General features: G+C 46.6%; 1 protein-coding gene across 1 annotated transcript in view; it reads right to left on the bottom strand.

Annotated features, from left to right (window-relative positions):
* Window positions 1-234: 234 nt before the first annotated feature.
* Window positions 235-22266, bottom strand: part of GOLM1 (golgi membrane protein 1) — a gene marked incomplete at its 3' end in the record, with an annotated part of 158913 nt that continues 136881 nt past the window's right edge. The window contains exons 9-10 of the mRNA XM_082244929.1: window positions 5294-5422; window positions 235-245 (exon numbers count right to left, since the gene is read on the bottom strand). Coding sequence (XP_082101055.1) covers window positions 235-245; window positions 5294-5422 — 140 coding nt within the window. The remainder of the gene's footprint in view (window positions 246-5293; window positions 5423-22266) is intronic.

Genomic DNA, 22266 nt, shown 5'->3' with positions numbered 1-22266 from the left:
TCCACAGGCTACAAGAAAATAGCTGCCGCATTGATTTTAATAGGATACTCCAAAAACATGGCCGCTGGACTACACAAACATGGCCACCGAAGCTTCAGAACAACCATTCACAGTAAAATGGCGGCATTGCACTCAGGACCCCCAACGGCCCTCCAGGTACTTGTAGTCTGCCAGGGGGGCCCTAACTATGAGCCGCCGGCTGCACCCTCCCTCCCCCTCCAGCCCAACACCGCATTAACCGGTACCTGAAAGAATAAATAAAAGAAAGGAAAAGGAGGCACAAACACCTAGTGCATTACCCGTGGTACTGTTAAAATAATTTAATAAAATGCTGAATGCATACTCACAAACATGAAGAATTAAAATCGTATTGCAAATTCCCGTCACCCATGTGTTGGACCATGTCCTGGAAATTGCGACCGCTAACGCGTTTCGGGAGTCAAGCCCCCTTCCTTGGCGTACCTGAAAGAAGCCTGACCACCCCGGAGAGGGGGGACTAAGGGGGGTAGGTAAGGATGACATGTGCAGGGGAACCCTGCTAGTGAAGGGGGGTGGAGGAAACTACACCATGTGGGAAGAAAGGGCACATAGGGGGTCTACCAACCCGAGGAAAGGGCCCAGAGGAGGGGGGCACTACTCACCTACCTGGGAACCAAGCGGGCACCACTCCGGGCAGTCCACCCCACCATCTTGGAATGGGGGTGCTGTGGGCCAGAGGTACGCTGCGACTCAGGTTGTGATCAGTGTCGTGACCAGGGCTATGCGCCCTTACGAGGTGTTTCACTTGCCGCCAGCCCCCGTCCAGTGGCTCTATGTCGTGGCCAACCTAGTGCAGAGCTAAAGTTGGGTTGCGCTCGCTGGCCAGACTGGGAAGACCATAAGGATCTAGGATATCCAGTGCTTCGCCCAATCTGGCAGTTGATTGTAGTTCTCACAGGAACAGAAAATAATAAAATAAAAAAATTCCATTTAAAAAAGGAAAAAATGCTAGGACCAGAGATCCCAGCAAGCAACCAGGCCCTTACTCCTGACTAGACAGAAAAAACTGAAGTTATGTAGCAGGAAGTGAAAGTGTACCCCCTAGGACTGCCCTAGGGCCATAGTCAAATTTGTTTCTACCTAGTCCTACTCCCTATGGAGAGCAGCATAACCCAAGGGTCAAAGATGATATGGAGCTGTGTCCGTCAATGAAAGAAAAATAAATGGGATTTGGTCTTACCGTAAAATCAATTTCTTTGATGTTCATTGACGGACACAGCACCCGCCACTCTTTGGTTTTTTCCTTCTGACGCTGCTTGTTACAAAACTGAATACCTATAGCAGGAAGTGGGAGTATACCCCCAGGGACTGCCCCATAGGAGTGTTAAAGCTTTTTCTCTGCCTAGTGTCCTACTCCTGTAGGGGGCAGTATAACCTTACAATCAAGAAGATGAAGAGCTGTGTCCTTCAATGAACATCAGAGAAATGGATTTTACAGTAAGACAAAAATCCATTTTTTTTATCAAGCGGTTATGGGTAAAGTTCCACAAAAACTAAACCTATCAATTTATTGGTTTAAAAAAAAAAAAAATACATTCAAGGCAATGCCGGGAAAGCTAAATGTCACATTTGCTTATGCTCCTAGCTGAACTGTCAAACCATCAAATGGCTGGTGTTATAACTGATCACATGTGCAGCACCATTGCAGTTGCAAATCAAAGAAGCCAAGATAGCAACTCAGCCTCCTTGGCTAAAAAGGACAGGAGGGTTTAGTTCTGCTTCAAAAAGATACACTAGATTACCAAAAGTATTGGGGCGCCTTCCTTTACAACCGCATGAACCTTAATGGCATCCCAGTCTTAGTCCATAGGGTTCAATATTGAGTTGGCCCACCCTTTGCAGCTATACTAGCTTCAATGCTGCGTAAATTGATGGCGTTATACAAGTACCTGAAATAAACTCTTCTGGGAAGGCTGTCCACAAGGTTTAGGAGTGTGTCTATGGGAATCCATTCTTCCAGAAGCGCATTTGTGAGGTCAGGCTCACAGTCTGCGCTCCAATTCACCCCAAAGGTGTTCTGTCGGGTTGAGGCGAGACCCGTTCCTCCACCACAAACGCGCTCATCCATGTCTTTATGGACCTCACTTTATGCAATGGTCCATATCATTTGGTGTGTGGGGGGGGGGGGGGGGGGTTATGGTGCGGGGTTGTTTTTCAGGGGTTGGGCTTGGCTCCTTAGTTCCGGTGGAGGGAACTCTTAAGGCGCCAGCATACCAAGGCATTTTGGACATTTTCATGCTCCCAACTTTGTGAGAACAGTTTGGGGATGCCCTTCATGTTCCAACATGACTGCATACTAGACTAATCACTAAACCCGCCTATCCTTTTCAGCCAAGGAAGCTGCTATCTTAGCATTTTTTTGATCTGTAACTGCCATAGTACTGCATATATGATCAGTTATGACACCAGCCATTTGAGGGTTTCACAGTTTGGTTGAGAGCAAAAGCAAATGTGACAGTTAGCATTTTCGGCATGCCTGGAATGCAACCTTTTTTTGAACCAGTTCAATTGGATGCTTAAACGGAGCTAAATCCATCAACAGATTAAAACTGTACCATGCATAAATACTATATAGAAATGCTGGAAAGCTCACATTGGTTGAATTATAAAACGCTATCCTTAGTATTAAAGCCCAACTAAACTCCCAAAAAGGAGTTAGTTCTGCTTTAACACTCTGCAATAAGACTTGTGGAATTTGTTTTTTCTTTAAACAAAATTATAAACAAAACACTTTTGTTTTTTCCCACCCATTTTTCATGAGCTGAACTCAAAGATTTAAGACTTTTTCTGTGTACACAAAAAGCCTATTTCTCTCAAATATTGGTCACAAATCTGTCTAAATCTGTGTTAGTGAGCACTTCTCCTTTGCTGAGATAATCCATCCACTTCACAGGTGTGGCATATCAAGTTGCTGATTAGACAGCATGATTATTGCACAGGTGTACCTTAGGCTGGCCACAATAAAAGGCCACTCTAAAATGTGCAGTTTTACTGTATTGGGGGGGGGGGGGTCCGAAAGTATCTGTTGTGACCACCATTTTCCTCAGGCGGTGCAACACATCTCCTTGGCATAGAGTCAATCAGGTTGTTGATTGTGGCCTGTGGAATGTTGGTCCACTCCGCTTCAATGGCTGTGCAAAGTTTCTGGATATTGGCAGGACCTGAAGCATGCTGTCATATACGCCGATCCAGAGCATCCCAAACATGCTCAACCGGTGACATGTCGGGTAAGTATGCTGGCCATGCAAGAACTGGGATGTTTTCAGCTTCCAGGAATTGTGTTCAGATCCTTGCAACATGGGGTCGTGCATTATCATGCTGCAACATGGGGTGATGGTCGTGCATGAATGGCACAACAATGGGCCTCAGGATCTCGTCACGGTATCTCTGTGCATTCAAAATGCCATCAATAAAATGCACCGGTGTTCGTTGTCCATAACATATGCCTGCCCATACCATAACCCCACTGCCACCATGGGCCACTCGATCTACAACATTGACATCAGCAAACCGCTCACCGATACAATCTGCCATCTGCTCTGTACAGTGAAAACCAGGATTTATCCGTGAAGAGAACACCTCTCCAAAGTGCCAGACGCCATTGAATGTGAGTATTTGCCCACTCAAGTCGGTTACAACGACGAACTGCAGTCAGGTCGAGACCCCAATGAGGACGACGAGCATGCAGATGAGCAAACCGATTGTTGCAGCAGCTGTCCGGGTGGCTGGTCTCAGACGATCTTGGAGGTGAAGATGCTGGATGTGGAGGTCCTGGGCTGGTGTGGTTACACGCGGTCTGTGGTTGTGAGGCCGGTTGGATGTACTGCCAAATTCTCTGAAACACCTTTGGAGACGGCTTATTGTAGAGAAATGAACATTTAATTCACGGGCAACATCTCTGGTGGACATTCCTGCAGTCAGCATACCAATTGCACGCTCCCTCAAAACCTGCGACATCTGTGGCATTGTGCTGTTTGATAAAACTGCACATTTTAGAGTGGCCTTTTATTGTGGCCAGCCTAAGGAACACCTGTGCAATAATCATGCTTTCTAATCTGCATCTTGATATGCCACACCTGTGAGGTGGATGGATTATCTCGGCAAAAGAGAAGTGCTCACTAACACCGATTCAGACAGATTTGTGACCAATATTTGTGAGAAATAGGCCTTTTGTGTACATGTACATAGAAAAAAAGTCTTAGATCTGTGAGTTCAGCCCATGAAAAATGGGGGCAAATGTATATTTTTATATATTAGCCCCCCGCTACCATTCTGGTCCTGCAGTCCCCTGGGATACTTACATCACATCTCCCAGGGGGCTGCAGGATTGGCACACACAGCAGCTGGGAGGTGGGATGGAAGGTGTGCCAGAGGGTGGGGGTCTGGCAAGTCATCAGAGTTGACTACCTGCACCCAGAAGAGGCAGCCATTTGGAAAGGACCAAGACACCACAGGTAAGTGTGGGCGGGGGGGGGGGGGGGGGTGAGCAGAGATAAGCATTTAACTAAGTGTTTGTGTTTAAGTGCATTTAATTAAGCGTTTTAACTAAGTTATACAATAATAATTACATAAAAGAATTGCTGATGAGGGAGAACCTACAAAAACTACTTTTAAGAAAACTTTACAGTGATGGCTAAAGGAATGTTACAATAGCTAGATGGCAGAAAGAACGAAGAAAGATAACATATTCAAAGCAAAGATAAAGGTAAATGTGTTTACCTTCCAATGCAAAGAATTAAATTGCATCTTGGTATTGATTCAGATTATTACAACTGTCCACTGGTGACTGATTCTCTCCAACGTTAAGAAGTATGTGCATTGACATACTGACAGTTTGTCAGAAAATTACAAAATGAGTCAGCAAAGTGGGGCATTTATTCAGCCACATTAATGCGGAGTTATATGTGTTTCCCAATCCAACACAATTACACAGCCAAAAACAGTGATTGGCTTTTTAAATAAATAAAAAAACATGATCATATTTTAGCATTAAGGTCATTATCCTGTCTTTCCAGGGTAAAGCATTATTATCTTAGGCACCGATAGATGTTCAAAACACAACCTTGGGGAGGAATAGAGATCATCTGTGTTGTATAATATCAAGTAAACTCTTCCATTTTCTTCAAGATAAAATTAAGTTTTTCTGTCGTAACCCTTCACTCTTTGTTACTGATACTTTAATTATTGGTGTGTGTCAAATTTAGGTGCAAAAAAAAAAAAATATAAAAAAAAAAAAAAAAAAAATGTAAAATACCTTTCAAGTTCGGTTTATTGTCATTCAGCTCAGCCTGTTTTTCTGCCTCAGATTCAGCTACATTTGCTTCATCCCCATTGTAGTCATTTGGGTTTTCTGCATCTTCTTCCTGTTCATTCTGTTTTATGCCTTAAAATAGAAGAAAATATCTTCAATCAAGCACCAATCAGACTAATTAAAAAGCAGAACCTTGCAGTTGTCTCCACTTGTAATGACTGATGCTGCATTCATGCATGCATGTGTCAGATTTGGATGTTTTCCTACAATACAAGCATTTATTTTGATTGTATATATTTGTGTAAAAAAAAAAAAACCCAAAACAAATACAGGTCGAATCGCATGACAAGTCGTACCCTATTGTCAGCGATGGCAGTGTTCAAATCTGGGTGACGTTGCTTTGCAGCACCGATTTGAAAAAGTACTTCCTGCACTATTTGGCGATTTTGGGTGTGATTTGCATAGATATCTGTGCATGAATCCCCCCAGATGTCTTCAAAGGACCCGAAAACCAATCGCTGCATTTAGGCTTTCTAAGGGCGGAAATTGTTGATTTCACTCCTCACTACCTATCCATTTCGGAGGCCATGAAATGCCAAGACAGCACAAACCCCCCCCAAATGACCCCTTTTCAGAAAATGGACACCCTAAACTATTTGCTGAGAGGCATTTTGAAGATCTCGCTTTTTGTCGCAAAGTTTTGAAAAAAGAAAAAAAGAAATAAATAAATTTCCTTTTCTTTCTTCATTTTCCAAAACAAATGAGAGCTGCAAAATACTCGCCATGACTCTTATCAAATACCTTGAGGTGTCTACTTTCTGAAAAGGGGTCATTTGGGGGGGGGGGGGGGGGTTTGTGCTATCTTGGCATGTCATGGCCTTCGAAATTGTGATAGGTAGTGCGGAGTAAAATCAACAATTTATGCATTTTGGGTTGTCATGTAACATATAGCCATGGCATGTTTATGCAATATATAAATTTATGTGACAACGTTGTGAAAAAAAAAAAAAAAAACTGAATTTTTGTAAAATCTTACCTGTAAAATTCCTTTCTCCGAGTCCTCCAACAGTCGCCGCCATCTTCATATTCGTCACAATGGGGTATTAGACTTTGCTCCGTAGGAGTAGCTAGGCAACAGAATATGTCAATATTAAAGCTTTTAACATATCCCCACCCCAGGGGTTGGTCCCCTCAGTCTATACCCTCCTGCTTCCTGTTTCCTGCTTCAGTTTCAGTGGAATAGCAGTAGAGTACCTAAACCCCAAAAGAGGGGCGGGGGCGGCGACTGTCGGAGGACTCGGAGAAAGGAATTTTACAGGTAAGATTTTACAAAAATTCCGTTTTCTCTTACGTCCTCCGACAGTCGCCGCCATCTTCATATTCGTCACAATGGGGACGTCCCAAAGCAGTGCAAACATGAGGGGTGGGAAACGCAGCCGCGCCTAAAGGCAACGCAGTCTCCACATCAAAGAAAGTAACCTTACCAAAGGAAGGAAACCAGCTGGGCAACACAAGAAAAAAATTGCTCAACGGGAGCAATAACCCAGGAAAAAAACAAATAACCCAGGGATAAAAAGAAATCCCAAACAGCCCAAAGGACCAAAACCAGGAACCCTAAGGGACCACCGCACTAAGAACCTTGCGGCCAAAGGAAGCATCTGCCGATGCTTGAACATCCACTACGTGGAACAGAGTGAAGGTGTGCACGGTCGACCAGGCCGCCGCCCTACACACCTGGGCCACAGAAGCCCCATGACGACAGGCCCAAGACGTACTCAGAGATCTGGTAGAGTGCGCCTCCACAGGCATAGGGGAAACTTTTCCCCGCAAAGCATAGGCCTGTTCAATGGCCTGTCCGAACCAATTGGCGACAGCAGAAGCCGACGCCGCTACGCCCTTCCGAGGACCCCCGGAAGGACAAACAAAGAATCCGACCTGCGAAAAGATTCAGACGATTTTAGGTAAACCCTAATCGCCATGAACAGCATCCAAGGAGTGCAACTCCACCTCCTCCGGATGTTTAGACTTCGCGCAAGGCGAAGGCAAGACAATGACCTCACTGAGGTGAAATCCCGAAACCCTCTTCGGAAAAAAAGAAGGGTTAGGTCGCAAGACCACCTTAACCAAGCGAGTGACCAGATACGGACAATGGCAGGACAAGCTGCCAGCTCCGACACTCTGCGAGCCGACGTGATCGCCACCAAAAAAGGTGACTTCTAGGACAACATAGACAACGAGATCTACCTGATCCGTACAAAAAAGAACCATGTTGTAACACGGACAGAACAAGATTCCAGTCCCAAAGAGGCAGAGGCACCCTCCTAGGAGGGACCAGATGCCCCCGAAACAAAAGTGCCAACCAAGGAGTTAGATGCCATAGGACGTTGAAAAAAGAACGGCCATCGCAGACACCTGACCCTTGAACGTAGCCAGCGCCAAACGCTGTTAACACCCTCTCGAAGGAAGGACAACACCCCAGACACCGACTACGGGCGAGGTGAAGACCCCCTGGACTCACACCAGGCAAAATAGGTCTACCAAGTACGGTAAAAGACCTTCCCCGAGGAAAAACTCCTCGCGTCGATCAAAGTGTGAATGACCTCAGGGGAGAGACCCCTATCCCTCAGGACCTCGGTTTCAACAGCCAGGCCGGCAAAGCCAGCGACTGTAAGGCAGGATGAAATATCAGCCCTTGAGACCGGAGATCTTCCCGAAGAGGCAGACGCCACGGGGCGTCGACCGCCAAATGCACGAGGTCTGCGTACCAGGACCGGCAAGGCCAGTCCGGTGTCACAAGAATCACCGTGTTTCGGTTCCGAGTCCAACTTGCGAAGGAACCTGGGCAGCAATTGAAAACGGTGAAAACGCATACATCAGTCGGTACTGATGCCACGGAGCTACCAACGCGACTGACGCGTCTGCCCGAGGATCGCGTGGCCTTGCCACGAACCTGTTCACCTTGCTGTTCAGACGAGACGTGAACAGGTCCACCTCCGGAAGACCCCACTTCGCGCACAACATCTGGAGAACATCCGGAGGGGCCATTCCCCCTGGTCCAGGGACTGGCGGCATCTGATAATCCGCCCGCCAGTTCTCCACCCCCGGAATGCGAACCGCCGATATCGCCGGGACATGTGTCTCGGCCCAAGACAGAATGTCGGCCACTTCCCGAGCCGCCCGGGCTCTCTTGGTGCCCCCTTGGCGAAAGACGTAAGCCGCCGCCGTGGCAATGTCCGTCTGCACCTGAACCGGATAGCCCTGCAGCCCGTCCGGCCAACGATGAAGGCAGAGATTCATCGCACGCAATTCCAGAATGTTGATCGGAAGGGAGGATTACGCCTCCGACCAAGTTCCCTGGGCGGACAGAACGCCCAGAACACCACCCCAGCCCGACAGGCTGGCATCCATGGTGACCACCGTCCATGAGAGAGGACAAAAAGACTTGCCCCCCGACACCGCCGGGGACTGGAGCCACCACAGAATATCCCTTCTGGTGCGATGGCCCAACGAAATCTGGAACCAGAGATTGCAGTCGCCCCTCCCACCTGGACAGGATCTCCGCTTGGAGACCCCGCGTGTGAAACTGGGCGAAGGGAATCGCCTCGAAAGCCGAGACCATCAATCCCAGACATCTCATGCGCGTCCGGAGTGACGAGCACGGAACGTCCCTGAGGGACCTGACTTCTCCTGAAGAGTCCTGAGTTTGTCGTCCGGTAGGAAGACCTTCGCCTGGACCGAGTCCAGAATCATTCCCAGGTAGGGAAGACGAATCGACGGACACAGCGTCGACTATGGAGAATCAATTGCCCAACCAAACTCCTGAGAGTCAGAATCGTGAAGGACAGGTCCTCCTCCAGACCCTGGCTGGTCGCAGACCGAACCAGAATAACTTCCAGATACCCAAAGGACAGAGATGCCCTGGGCTCTCAACAAAGCCAGAAACTGGTGCAAGCACCTTGGCGAAAAAAAAAAAAACCCGTGGAGCCGAAGCGAGACCAAAAGGTAACGCCACGATTGGTAATGATCCTCCGCAATGGCGAATCGAAGTCACCTCTGGTGACCCTCGAAAATCGGGATGTGAAGGTACGCATCCTTCAAATCGATGGAGGCCATGAATTCCCCCGGAACCAGGGCAGCCACCACCAACCGCAGGGATTCCATGCGGAACTTGCGAACCCGCACAAAGCGGTTCAGAGCCTGGAAGTCCAGAATTGGACGTACCCTGTCCTCCTCCTTGGGCACAGTGAACAGATTGGAAGAGAACCCCCGAAATCTGTCCCGATGAGGCACCGGAACCACCTGAGGGAAAAAATCTGCTCTCTGGCCGGGAGAGAAAACTCGATCTTATAACCAGAACGAACGATTTCCTGAACCCACCTGTCCCGAACACGGGCCAACCAGGGTTGAAGAAAAACCGAGCAAGCGTCCCCCCACCCAAGAACTGGGTGAGGGTGCCCCTTCAGGCCGCATTGTTATGGGCAGTGGATCCGGACTGGACGGACTTATGCTTACCCGACCACGGCTTCTTTTGGGAGCCTTGGCCTTTGAATGGTTCTCCCCTATAGGGCGACCGAAAGGCACGAAAGGACCCCTGAGAGGGCCGAAAAGAAGCATGCTACTTACCATGAGCAGCCTTAGCCTGGTGGGATCGGGGCAGGAGCATGCTCTCACCACCCGTGACCCCCTTTATCAGTGCATCCAAATATCCGCCAAAAAGGCGAGATCCATCATAGGGCAGATTGGCTAAGGTCTTGCGCGAAGATTGGTCCACAGACCAACACTTCAACCAAACCAGGCGGCGAGACAATACCGCCACACTGTGTACACGTGCAGCCAACGGTACTATATCCAGGTCCGCATCACACAAATACACGACACCCTGATGGATTTTATCCACCATATCCAATGTCGCCGGTGAGGCTGAATCAGCCACCAGGACGCGCCTGAGTGCCTGCGTCCAATTCGCGACAGCCTGGGCTGCCCTAAGCGAAGCAAATAGAGCCTTTAGCATAGAACCCGTAATAGAGTAAGCATGACGGGCAAGAGACTCCAGCCTCCTGCCCGTAGCATCCCGGAACACCGAGGTATCCTCTGCAGGAATCGCAGTGGACCGATTCATCAGTAGCGGGCGCGAAAGGATAACGCAGCCTGAACCTACTTGGTACAGCAAAAGGCTTGCGTATATTGCGCCATTGTTCCTTAACAGCGCGCTGAAAATCGTCAGTGCAGGGAAAGACCTGCGATGTCTTGCGTCTTTTCTGCGTCCCATAAGCTGCCAGGGCAGCAGGAGGACGTGGTTCAACCCGTAAACGCAGTGTTTGCTTGATAGAAGCAACCAATTCATCCATGAGTGCAAGCTCTTCAGGCGAGCCAGGGGGAGAATTATCCACCCCATCTACCTCAGCCTCCACCTCAGACCCCACAAGACCCAGGGAGGAACGGGACCCCGATAAGGAGACCCCAGCTATAGCAGCCCCATCACCAGCACCCTCTGTCAGAGGAGATTGAAAACTCTGGGTCGTTGTGTGGATTGAACAGCCACAAGCATTAGCACCTGAGCAGCAAGATTAGCCACAACCGCAGCCAAAACCCCCCCTGGGGGGGAAAACAGCCCTTGGTCACCCACCAAGTGGTAGGAAATTTGTGTCCCTGAGAATCCATTGCCCCCATGATAAGCCGGAAAATAAAGGGTTAATTGCCCCTTAAACAAGCGCGGCGAGCGCTGCCCACCGCACACACACACTGGCACAATTTTTACCCCCACCGGGAGAAAAAGGCTCAACACAGGCAAGGATAAAGGGATAGGGAGGTAAAAACCTGTAGAGACCATCGCTGCTGCCTCGATCAGTGCACCCAGGGAGAGGAAGCGATGCAACACAGGGCGCTCCATGAAAGCCTATGGAAGGCTACAAGAAAATGGCCGCCCGCAGTGATACCATGCGGCCGGAGCGAGCGCTGCCAAAATGGCGCCGTTTGGCGCCGAAACCGCCGCTCCTCCACCTCAGCGAGGTGGACCAAACATAGCATAGCATGTAAAAACATGGCGGACCGCCGCAGCGGTCGCTGAAAGTGCCCCAAACATGATAAAAATCATGCCCCACAGCACACAGCCGTTCACACATACACAAACTGACACAGACAGTGCAGCACAGCCCCCCCTCCTTGCAGCCCACAGCATGCAGCCAGAGAGATAGGGATTTCAATAGTGTGAACACAGGCAGGGTTACACAGTCCCAGACTGACACCCCCCCCAACAGACAGGTCCCCACATAGATACACTTACCTCCTAATGGCGTGGGGAACCCGCACAGGCGAACAAGCCGCTGCGCATGTGGCAGGGAGAGTCGCATCCAGGACGCAAAAAAATCGGGGTTAAGAAACCGCACAGCGTCCAGTGAGGTAGCCACCTCACCAATCATCCCTGCACTGAACAGGGATGGGTCGTTCACTGTGCCAGGAGCGTTACCTGGCTGAACGCTCGATGGCAGGCTGGGAAGCCACTGACCCACATCCTGCGACCAGGGGGATCAGCCCGAGACCCAGCCCGCACGAATCCTCTTCATCAGAAGAACTAACTAATGCTGACAAAAAGAACAGCTAAGTAAAGAGAGAGAAAAAACAAACAAAAAATCAAAAAAGAAGATAAAAGGCTGAGACAAAATGCCCCAGCATAGAGAGATCCAGCTACTCCTGACAAGCTAGACATTGAAACTGAAGCAGGAAACAGGAAGCAGGAGGGTATAGACTGAGGGGACCACCCCCTGGGGTGGGGATATGTTAAAAGCTTTAATATTGACATATTCTGTTGCCTAGCCACGGAGCAAAGTCTAATACCCCATTGTGACGAATATGAAGATGGCGGCGACTGTCGGAGGACGTAAGAGAAAAAGGATTTTGGAATTTTCCCGATACTTGTGGCAAAATAGAAAAATGTTCCATGGACTCACTATGCCTCTTAGCAAATAGCTTGGAGTGTTTACTTTCCAAAATGGGGTTATTTTGGGGGGGGGGGGGGGTTGTGCTATCTTGACATTTCAGGGTCTCTGAAACTGATAGGTAGTGAGGAAGTGAAATAAGCTATTTACGCCCTTAGAAAACTTGGAGGTTTCACATATACCCATAGCATGTGTGAGCAATATATAATTTGACAACTTTGTGTAAAAAAAAAAAAATAATAATTTTCCCAAAACATGTGGCAAATTATAAAATATTCCATGGAACCAACATGCCTCTCAGCAAATAGCTTGGGTGTCCACTTTCTAAAAAGGGGTAATTTGGGGGGGGGGGGGGGTGTTTGAACTGTCCTGGCATTTTATGCCCAATATTAGAAGCTTGTGCCACACATCACCCACTCTTCTAACCACTAAAGACCAAGCCTTTCTGACACTTTTTGCTTACATGAAAAAATTACTTTGAATCCCCAAACACTATATATTTTTTTAAAACAAACAGAGGCCCTACAGAACAAAATGGTGGGTGTTGCAATTTTTTTTTACACGGTATTTGCGCAGAATTTTCCAAACCCAATTTTTTTTGGGAAAAAAAAAAAAAAAATAAAAACACTTTTTTTAAAATTTAATGCACAAATACACTATATTGCCCAATTGTTTGATAAAGTATAAAACATGATCTTATGCCGAGTACATAGATACCAAATAGGTTACCACTTTAGATTTACAGAAGAGGTCTACTGCAAGAATTACTGCCCTCGATCTGACGTTCGGCGATACCTCACATGCATGGCGCAATTGCGGTGTACATATGACACTAGACCGAAGCTCGTGTTCGCCTTTGCGCGCAAATGCGGAGGGACAGGGGTGCTTGAATTTTTTTTAAATTATTTCTTTTGCAATTTTATTTTATTTGGACACCTTCCCTATCTTTTTTTTTAATCATTTTTATTCTTATCACATTTAAATATCCCCTATGATAGCAATAAGTAGTGACAGGTACTCTTTTTTTTCAAAGAATTGGGGGTCTATTGGACTCTAGATCTTTCCTCTGCCCTTAAAGCATCTGACCACACCAAGATTGGTGTGATAAGATGCTTTCCCAATTTTCCAATGGTGCTGTTTATATCTGGCGAAACTGAAGTCGTGAAATGCTCAAAGCTTCCGGTCTCTTAGGCCATGGAGATGATTGGAGCCATTCTGGTCTCCAATCAGCTCTATGGTAAGCTGACGGAACCACCGGCTGCAGTCTCGGGTTACCTGGTGGGACAGGAGAGCCCAAGAAAACTGTGGAAGGCGGCGGGGAGGGAGGGTTGGGAATCCCCTACTACTGCTTCTAAAAGCAGTCTAGCGGCTATTTGTCTGCTAGGATTGCTTTTACATGAAAGCTGACCGTTGGCTGTAAAAAACGATACCAGAAAGTGTGTGGTATTCCCACCATTAGACCTCTTAGCATCCACCCACTTCTAATGATGGGCATACATGGGCTGAAGGAAAAAGAAGACCATAGCAGATTCCTCCAGTCACATCGATCGATGTGGATGAAATTTCTTTTTTTTTTTTTTTAACTGCGGTGGTGAAATCACCTCCTACAGCGCTACAATCATTGATTACGTATATGGTGAAAGCAAACGCTGTTGCTGTCAGAACAAATCAGTGCTGCAGTTGATGAGCATACCTGCAAATCAAACAATGGTTAACAATAAAACACAGTAACAATTAGTGATCGATCGATATCGGTTTTTCGTTGCCGATACCGATATTTTGGCCATTGCATATCGGTATGAAAACAAAGTATGCAGCGCTTAACAAAGTAATCACAGAAATTGGTCAACAATTGAAGTAATGATATGCACAGTACATCAACAGGTGACTAAGAGCAATTAGTACAGTCCATAGGGAAAGAAGTCCATAAAAAGTCCAAGACCCAAGTGTTGAATCGGAAGATAAAGCCTCCACCAATCACCAGTGAGAATGGCCCCTTACCCTGTTCAGATGACCCCCATTACAGGGATCTCAAACGCTAATGATAAGGACTCCTCACACCCCAACATATGGACAAACGGGTGATATCCGCCAACAAGAAAAAGCCTCTAAGTGCTCAATCCCCATCCTCTCAGGGGAGTGTCATTGGACCCAATCAGCATGAAAAACAGGAAAAACTCCTCATGGTGCATTATGTTCAAACAAAGACACTTTATTAAGTAGGAAAGCCAATAGAACACTCACATGTAATCGATGTATAAAAGCCTCAGAAGTCAATATCCTGTGGGGGAAACACAGATGGATAGTGTGGTTGCTGTAGCCATGGCATCTATTCGACCACGATGAAGTTTCTCTTCTGTCCTTTGTCTTATTGGACATTTTTCTCTTTTTGAAGCATCCTGCTCTTCCACATTAGAAACCTGCTCTTCTTGGACTTTTCTTTTCGGCAGGAACATCCTGCACCTCCTGTTGAATATCTTCTGTCAGCCATTGTTTTGCTTTGGCCAATACATCAGAAGAGAAAAGATGGTTCTTGTATTGAGGATCCAAAAGACATGCAAGCACAACATTTTTATTCTCTTCATGCTTCTCAAAACGTTTGGCGAGGCTGTCCCTCGTGGCCTGCCTACATGTTTTAGTGCCACGTGTGTTGGGTCCTTCATTCTGTTGAAGAAGCATCTTCAGCACTCTCACACATGGGATGACAGATGACACAGAGGAGTCGTAATGACTCACATCTAGCGTCACTTTCTCTATGGGGAGGAGGGTCTCAATGATATTGGCTACAATGTCCCACTGATCAGCAGGACAAGAATATCCTCCATATTCACCTGAGCTCGCTTCTGCTCAAGCATTCTTTGCAGCATGTGAAGTGTTGAGTTCCATCGTGTTGGAACGGTGTTAATCAAGTTGTTTTTGGGTAGGCCAAGGTCTTCCTGAATGCACCTCAGTTGCTGCTTGGCAAGGATTGAATGGTGGAAATGGCCTGCGCACCTCTTCAGCATGCTAATTATGTCAAGCAAAGCTCTCTGGTTTGATAGACCATCATTTACCACAAGTTGGTGGGTGTGTGCCACTTCAGCAAGTGTCATTCCTTTCACCATGTTCGCTCCGCTGTCTCGAAAAACAAGCATCACTCAGTCTTTGGGGATCCTCCATTCTTCCAGCATGCCTAGAAACCTTTCTCCAATGTACTCCCCAGTGTGGGATCCTTGCATCACTATTGTATTCAACACCAAATGCCTTTGTGTCCATCTGCTGTCAATGAAGTGGCATGTAAGACTCATTAGTGATTCAGTTTGTCCTGACCAGCAGTCAGTCGTGAATGAGAGTGAGTTGCCAGCATTCTCTGGTTTCAGCGTAGCCTTTACTTTCTCAATGACCTTCTGGTGAATCTTTCCAAGCATTTTGGTTTGATAATACTTGTCACTCTTCAGTGTGTACCTTGGCTCAAGTATGGACATCAACCACATAAATCCAGAGTCAGACATCATTGTAAATGGCTGGTTATCAGTGAATATCATCATTTTGATTACTCTGTCCAGCAGTTGGGATCTTCCATCCGATTTTAGCAACCTGTTTTTTTTTTTCCCTGAAACAGATCTGTTATTGTTGCCTGGGATAGTGATGTTTCACTTTGTTTTTTCCTTTTGTTTTTTCTGTGCTGCATGATATAATTCAACATGATGAACTCTTAGATGGGCCCAAAGATTTGACATATTTTTGGTTTTTGCAGTCATGCTTATATTGTTTGTGCATGTGTTACACATTGCTGCTGCTTTTCCTGGAGATGGAGATGGAGATGAGAAATAATCCCAGACCACACTTAAATTTTTCCATCTGCATCTACCTCCATTGAAATTTGAAAAAACACTACTGAATTTGAATATAGGCTTAAAAAAAAAAAAAAAAAAAAACTGGCTGGCTGGCACCCGGTGGTGATGAGTGGTCCTGGGCCTGTACCAGGCAGCCACCCACCACACAGGGTGCCAGTCAGCCACCCACCATACAGTATGCCAGCCAGCCACCCACCACAGGGTGCCAGCCAGCCACCGCAGGGTGCCAGTACCCTTTGGGGGCTGCTGGCTGGCACCCTGTGGTGACTGGCTGGCTGGCTGGTACAGGCCCAGAGCCTGTGGCTCACAAGCTGGTACAGGCAGGGCCTGTGGCTGACTTGCTGGTACAGGCCTGTGGGTGGCAGGCACCGGGCAGCTGTGGGTGGGTGTTATGGCCGGGTGGCTGTGTTAAACACACTGACTGTACTGTATGAGAATCACTCACTGTCCCGACTCCAGACTCCGGTATGTGGCTGTGTTAAACACACTGTGCACTGTGACTGTAGTGTACGTATACTCAATGTCCCGACTCCAGACGAAGCGGAGGGAGGTGGCCTAAGAAGGCAGAAGCTGTGCCAGTGCACAGAGGCACATGGCGCAACATACGCAATGACTTAACGAAAATAAATCGGCAATATTGGTAACCGCTGGGGCCAATTCGGATATTGGGGAAAGTGCATATCGGCCCTCGATATATCGGCTTTGCCGATAATTGGTCGATCTCTAGTAACAATAAAACATTACAGTATAATAGTATATTATAAAGTACAGAAAGAGTAGAAAAGTAGAGTAAGAACAGAAAATGAACTCAATAAAACGACAACTGTTTTTGGCTTATTTTTTTTACACTTTTTTGTAACTGTAAAAAAACTGCTCCAGGCTAGGGTCTCTCAAAATGTGATAGCCAACATCTTTCGAGACCATGTGTGAAAAAAAGTGTGCCCTAGACTGTGCTGTACCCTATACTAATATTCTACTAGTGTGTGGTAGTGACGGAAACAGTCACTGATGCAGAAACCAGGTTGGCCAGGACAGGAGGGTGTCATGCCTAAACCCGCATTTCCTACAGACAAATCTTCTTTGGGGTGCTCTTTGGGTAGGGGTACTAGGGAGGACATCCAGAAAATGCCTCTTATGCAGCCGGCTCACTGCATCTGCATAGTGAATTTGGGCTACAGCACCTCCTGGATACAGAAGGGCTGTGATGATCTCTTCCTGGAATTTTAGGAAGGATCCACTTTTTCCTGACGCTTTGTATAGCACATAAGCGTTCAGCAGAGCCTATTGAAATAAGTATACAGACACATTTTTGTACCGGCGTCTGCCCTTACAGGCAACTAAGTATGGCACCATCATCTAGTCGTTGAAGTTCACCCCTCCCATATGAAGGTTGTATTCATGGACACAGAGAGGCTTCTCAACAACACCAGTCGCCGTTGCAATTTGGATTGTTGCATCTTCGTGAATAAAGGACAGAACGAAAACATTTTGTATGTCCCTCCACTTCACTGCAAGCAATTTATCAGACTTCAAGCAGGCTCCCTCTCCCCGTCCAAGTCGGGAATCTAAAAGCCGTTGGGGAAAGCCCCGTCGATTAGGTTGAACGGTGCCAAATGCGCCAAATTCAAAATAAAAAAGGGGTCTAAAAAGCATCACGCTTGTATAGAAGTTGTCCACGTATAAAATGGTACCCCTTTGCGAATAAGGGTGACACCAAGTCCCAAACAATCTTGCCACTGCTCCTCATGTGGAATGAGCAGTTGGGGGGCTCCACATTGCTACATTTTCCCTTGTAAACCCGGAAACTACATGTATAGCCTGTTGCCCTGTCACAGAGCTTCTACATCTTGACCCCGTTATCTGGCACGCTTGCTGGGCATAAACAGTTTGAAAAGCAAGGCGGCCAGAAAACTTAATCAGGGACTCATCAACGCAGACAGCTTGTTGGTGAGTATACGAGGCTGAAAAATTCTGGTTGAAGTGGTTTACAAGGGGCCGAATTTTGTGGAGCCAGTCATATCCAGGGTCACCCCGGGGACAGAGTTCATGGTCACTGAAGTGCGTGAACCCCAAGATTTGCATGTATCTAGTCCAGACCATGGCAGCAGAGAACACGGACATATGATGAATTGGGTCAGTGGACCAATATGACTGCATCTCACTCTTTAGTAATGCCCATAAGGAGGGATAGGCCCGGAAAAGTTTTAATTTCAGAAACTGCGATAAGTTTCCATGCAAATTCTCTGGCAGGGGTCAAATTTGGATTTGTGGGATGAATTGATCGGCATATAAATTGCTTTGGTCCACAATAGATCTGTAAAAATCTTCCGTGGAAAACGGCTCAAAAAAACCAAGAGAAGTAAAATTGTCTGTTTCCACCTGAACTCCGGGTTGGCCAGTGAATGGAGGAAGTACGGGCGCTGCAGAAGTGGTTGGCTCCCAATCAGTATTTGCAAGCGCATCAGGAATGATACTATGGGCTCTACGGGCCTGTGTTTTAATTATTGGTGGCTGCGGGACACTACTTGTGCTAGCCACAGCACCAGCTTGAGCTGCACTTATGGGATTCGCCACATCACCGAGTGTTACTGCACTGCTGGTTTGACTATGACCAGGATATACTAGGCCGCTGGTGCTTGCCAGTTCACTAGAAAGTTGGGCGGCACTAGTACCGACACTCTACTCCATATGAGAACCCTGCAGTTGTTGCACCTCAGCAATAGAAGAACGGGTCAGGTATGCCTGACCTTAGCAGGGACCACTACTCTGTTGTCAGAGCTATCTGTCAGGGTGCCGCTGCTGTCTACAGGTTCAAAAACTGAGCCTGATTCTGACAGTGAGGCTTCCCCATCACTCTCATCTGTCATGCTCAGCATCGTGTAGGCCTCTTCAGTAGTATACAGTATCTCACAAAAGTGAGTACTCCCCTCACATTTTTGTAAATATTTTATTATATATCTTTTCATGTGTAAACACTGAAGAAATGACACTTTATACAAGCTGTACACTCACTACTTTACATTGTAGCAAACAGTGTAAATTTGCTGCCCCCTCAAAATAACATACATGCAACAAAACAGTACACCCCTAAGTGAAAATGTCCAAAATGTGCCCAATTAGCAATTTTCCCTCCCCGGTGTCATATGACTGGTTACGGTTACAAAGCCTCGGGTGTGAATGGGGAGCAGGTGTGTTAAATTTGATGTTGTCGCTCTCACTTACTCATACTGGTCAATGGAAGTTCAACATGGCACCTCATGGCAAAGAACTCTGAGGATCTGAAAAAAAGAATTGCTGCTCTACATAAAGATGGTCTAGGCCAGTGATGGCGAACCTTGGCACCCCAGATGTTTTTTAACTACATTTCCCATGATGCTCATGTGCTCTGTAGTCTAGTTGAGCTTCATGGGAAATGTAGTTACAAAACATCTGGGGTGCCAAGGTTCACCATCACTGGCCTAGGCTATAAGAAGATCGCAAGGACCCTGAAACGGAGTTGTAGCACGCTGACCGAGACCATACAGTTGTTTAACAGGACAGGTTCCACTCAGAACAGGCCTCGCCATGGTCAGCCAAAGAAATTGAGTGCATGTGCTCAGCGTCATATCCAGAGGTTGTCTTTGGGAAATAGACATAGGAGTGCTGCCAGCATTGCAAACAGTTTGCTGAAACCAAACAGACTACGGACATAGATTACTGGAACCGGGTCCTGTGGTCTGATGAGACCAAGATAAACGTATTTGATTCAGATGGTGTCAAGCATGTGTGTCGGCAACCAGGTGAGGAGTACAAACACAAGTGTGTTTTGCCTACAGTCAAGCATAGTGGTGGGAGTGTCATGGTCTGGGGCGGCATGAGTGCTGCCAGAACTGGGGAGCTACAGTTCATTGTGGGAACCATGAATGGCAACATGTACTTTGGCATACTGAAGCAGAGAATGATCACCTCCCTTTGGATTCCAACATGTTAACGGCCCAAAACACACCTCCAAGACAACCAATGCCTTGCTAAAGAAGCGGAGGGTAAAGGTGATGGACTGGCCAAGCATGTCCCCAGACCTAAACCCTATTGAGCATCTGTGGGGCATCCTCAAATGGAAGTTGGAGGAGCGCAAGGTCTCTAACATCCACTAGCTCCATGATGTTGTCATGGAGGAGTGGAAGAGGACTCCAGTGGCAACCTGTCAAGCTCTGGTGAACTCCATGCCCAAGAAGGTTAAGGCAGTGCTGGAAAATAATGGTGGCCACACAAAATATTGACACTTTGGGCCCAATTTGTACATGTTGACTTAGGGGTGTACTCACCTTTGTTGCCAGTGATTTAGACATTAATGGCTGTGTGTTGAGTTATTTTGAGGGGACAGCAAATTTACACTGTTATACAAGCTGTACCTCCCTACTTTGCATTGTAGCAAAGTGTCATTTCTTCAGTGCTGTCTGATATAATAAAATAGTTACAAAAATGTGAGTGGTGTACTCACTTTTGTGAGATACTGTACCTCTGTTTGGACATTTTGGCCAATAAATTTATATGTACCTAGTGTGACTCACAGGAAAAAAGCACCTGGTTGTCAAGGACTGTTTGAACCGCTACCAAAAAAATTTAACTGCTAGTACTAGTAGAGGGCAGGCCTGACTCTGCTAATGGGGCAGTTTAGTGTGCTGTGTATTGGAAGTGAGGGTAATCTGTTCATTCTGCCCTTCTTGTGACACTGGGACAGAGCAATGAAGGGGTTAACTGGGGGAGATCAGGGGGTTAAATCTTTATTAGAGGATGTATGGCGGGTACCCTTACCCTATCTTGGATTACCACTAACTGCCTCTCATACTAACTTGGATTACCACTAACCGCCTCTCATACTAACTGAGGTCACAAGTGACACTAATACAGTGATCAGTAAATTGTTTGTATACTGTATATAGTGTACACTGACAGGGAGTGAAAGGGTTAACGTGGGGTGATCAGGGGTTAAATATTTATTGGGGGATATATGGCGGGGACCCTAAACATATTTGGGACTACCACTAACTGCCTCTCACACTATCTGAAGTCACAAGGGACACTAATACAGTGATCAGTAAATTTTATCTGTATACTGTATATAGTGTGCACTGTGACAGGGAGTGAAACGGTTAATTAGGGGGTGATCAGGGGGTTAAATGTGTGCCTATACAGTCAGGTCCATAAATATTGGGACATCGACACAATTCTAATCTTTTTGGCTCTATACAACATCACAATGGATTTGAAATGAAACAAACAAGATGTGCTTTAACTGCAGACTTTCAGCTTTAAGTTGAGGGTATTTACATCCAAATCAGGTGAACGGTGTAGGAATTACAACAGTTTGTATATGTGCCTCCCACTTTTTAGGGGCCAAAAGAAATGGGATAATTGGCTGCCTAGCTGTTCCATGGCCAGGTGTGTGTTATTCCCTCATTATCCATTTTACAAGGAGCAGATAAAAGGTCCAGAGTTCATTTCAAGTGTGCTATTTGCATTTGGAATCTGTTGCTGTCAACTCTCAATATGAGATCCAAAGAGCTGTCACTATCAGTGAAGCAAGCCATCATTAGGCTGAAAAAACAAAACAAACCCATCAGAGAGAGATAGCAAAACATTAGGTGTGGCCAAATATACTGTTTGGAACATCCTTAAAAAGAAAGACCGCACGGTGAGCTCAGCAACACCAAAAGACATAGAAGACCACGGAAAACAACTGTGGTGGATGACCGAATAATTCTTTCCCTGGTGAAGAAAACACCCTTCACAACAGCTGGCCAGATCAAGAACCATCTCCAGGAGGTAGGTGTAGGTGTGTCAAAGTCAACAATCAAGAGAAGACTTCACCAGAGTTAATACAGAGGGTTAACCACAAGATGTAAACCATTGGTGAGCCTCAAAAACAAGAGGGCCAGATTAGAGTTTGCCAAACAACATCTAAAAAAGCCTTCAGTTTTGGAACAACATCCTTTGGACAGATGAGACCAAGATCAACTTGTACCAGAGTGATGGGAAAAGAAGAGTATGGAGAAGGAAAGGAACTGCTCATGATCCAAAGCATACCACCTCATCAGTGCAGCATGGTGGTGGTAGTGTCATGGTGTGGGTATGTTTGGCTGCCAATGGAACTGGTTCTCTTGTATTTATTGATGTGACTGCTGACAAAAGCAGCAGGGTGAATTCTGAAGTGTTTCGGGCAATA

The sequence above is a fragment of the Pelophylax lessonae genome, assembly GCF_965119305.1.
Source record: "Pelophylax lessonae genome assembly, chromosome: 1".
NCBI lineage: Eukaryota > Metazoa > Chordata > Amphibia > Anura > Ranidae > Pelophylax > Pelophylax lessonae.
Note: the sequence above shows the minus strand (reverse complement) of the source record. Positions and strands in the feature narration are given on the sequence as shown.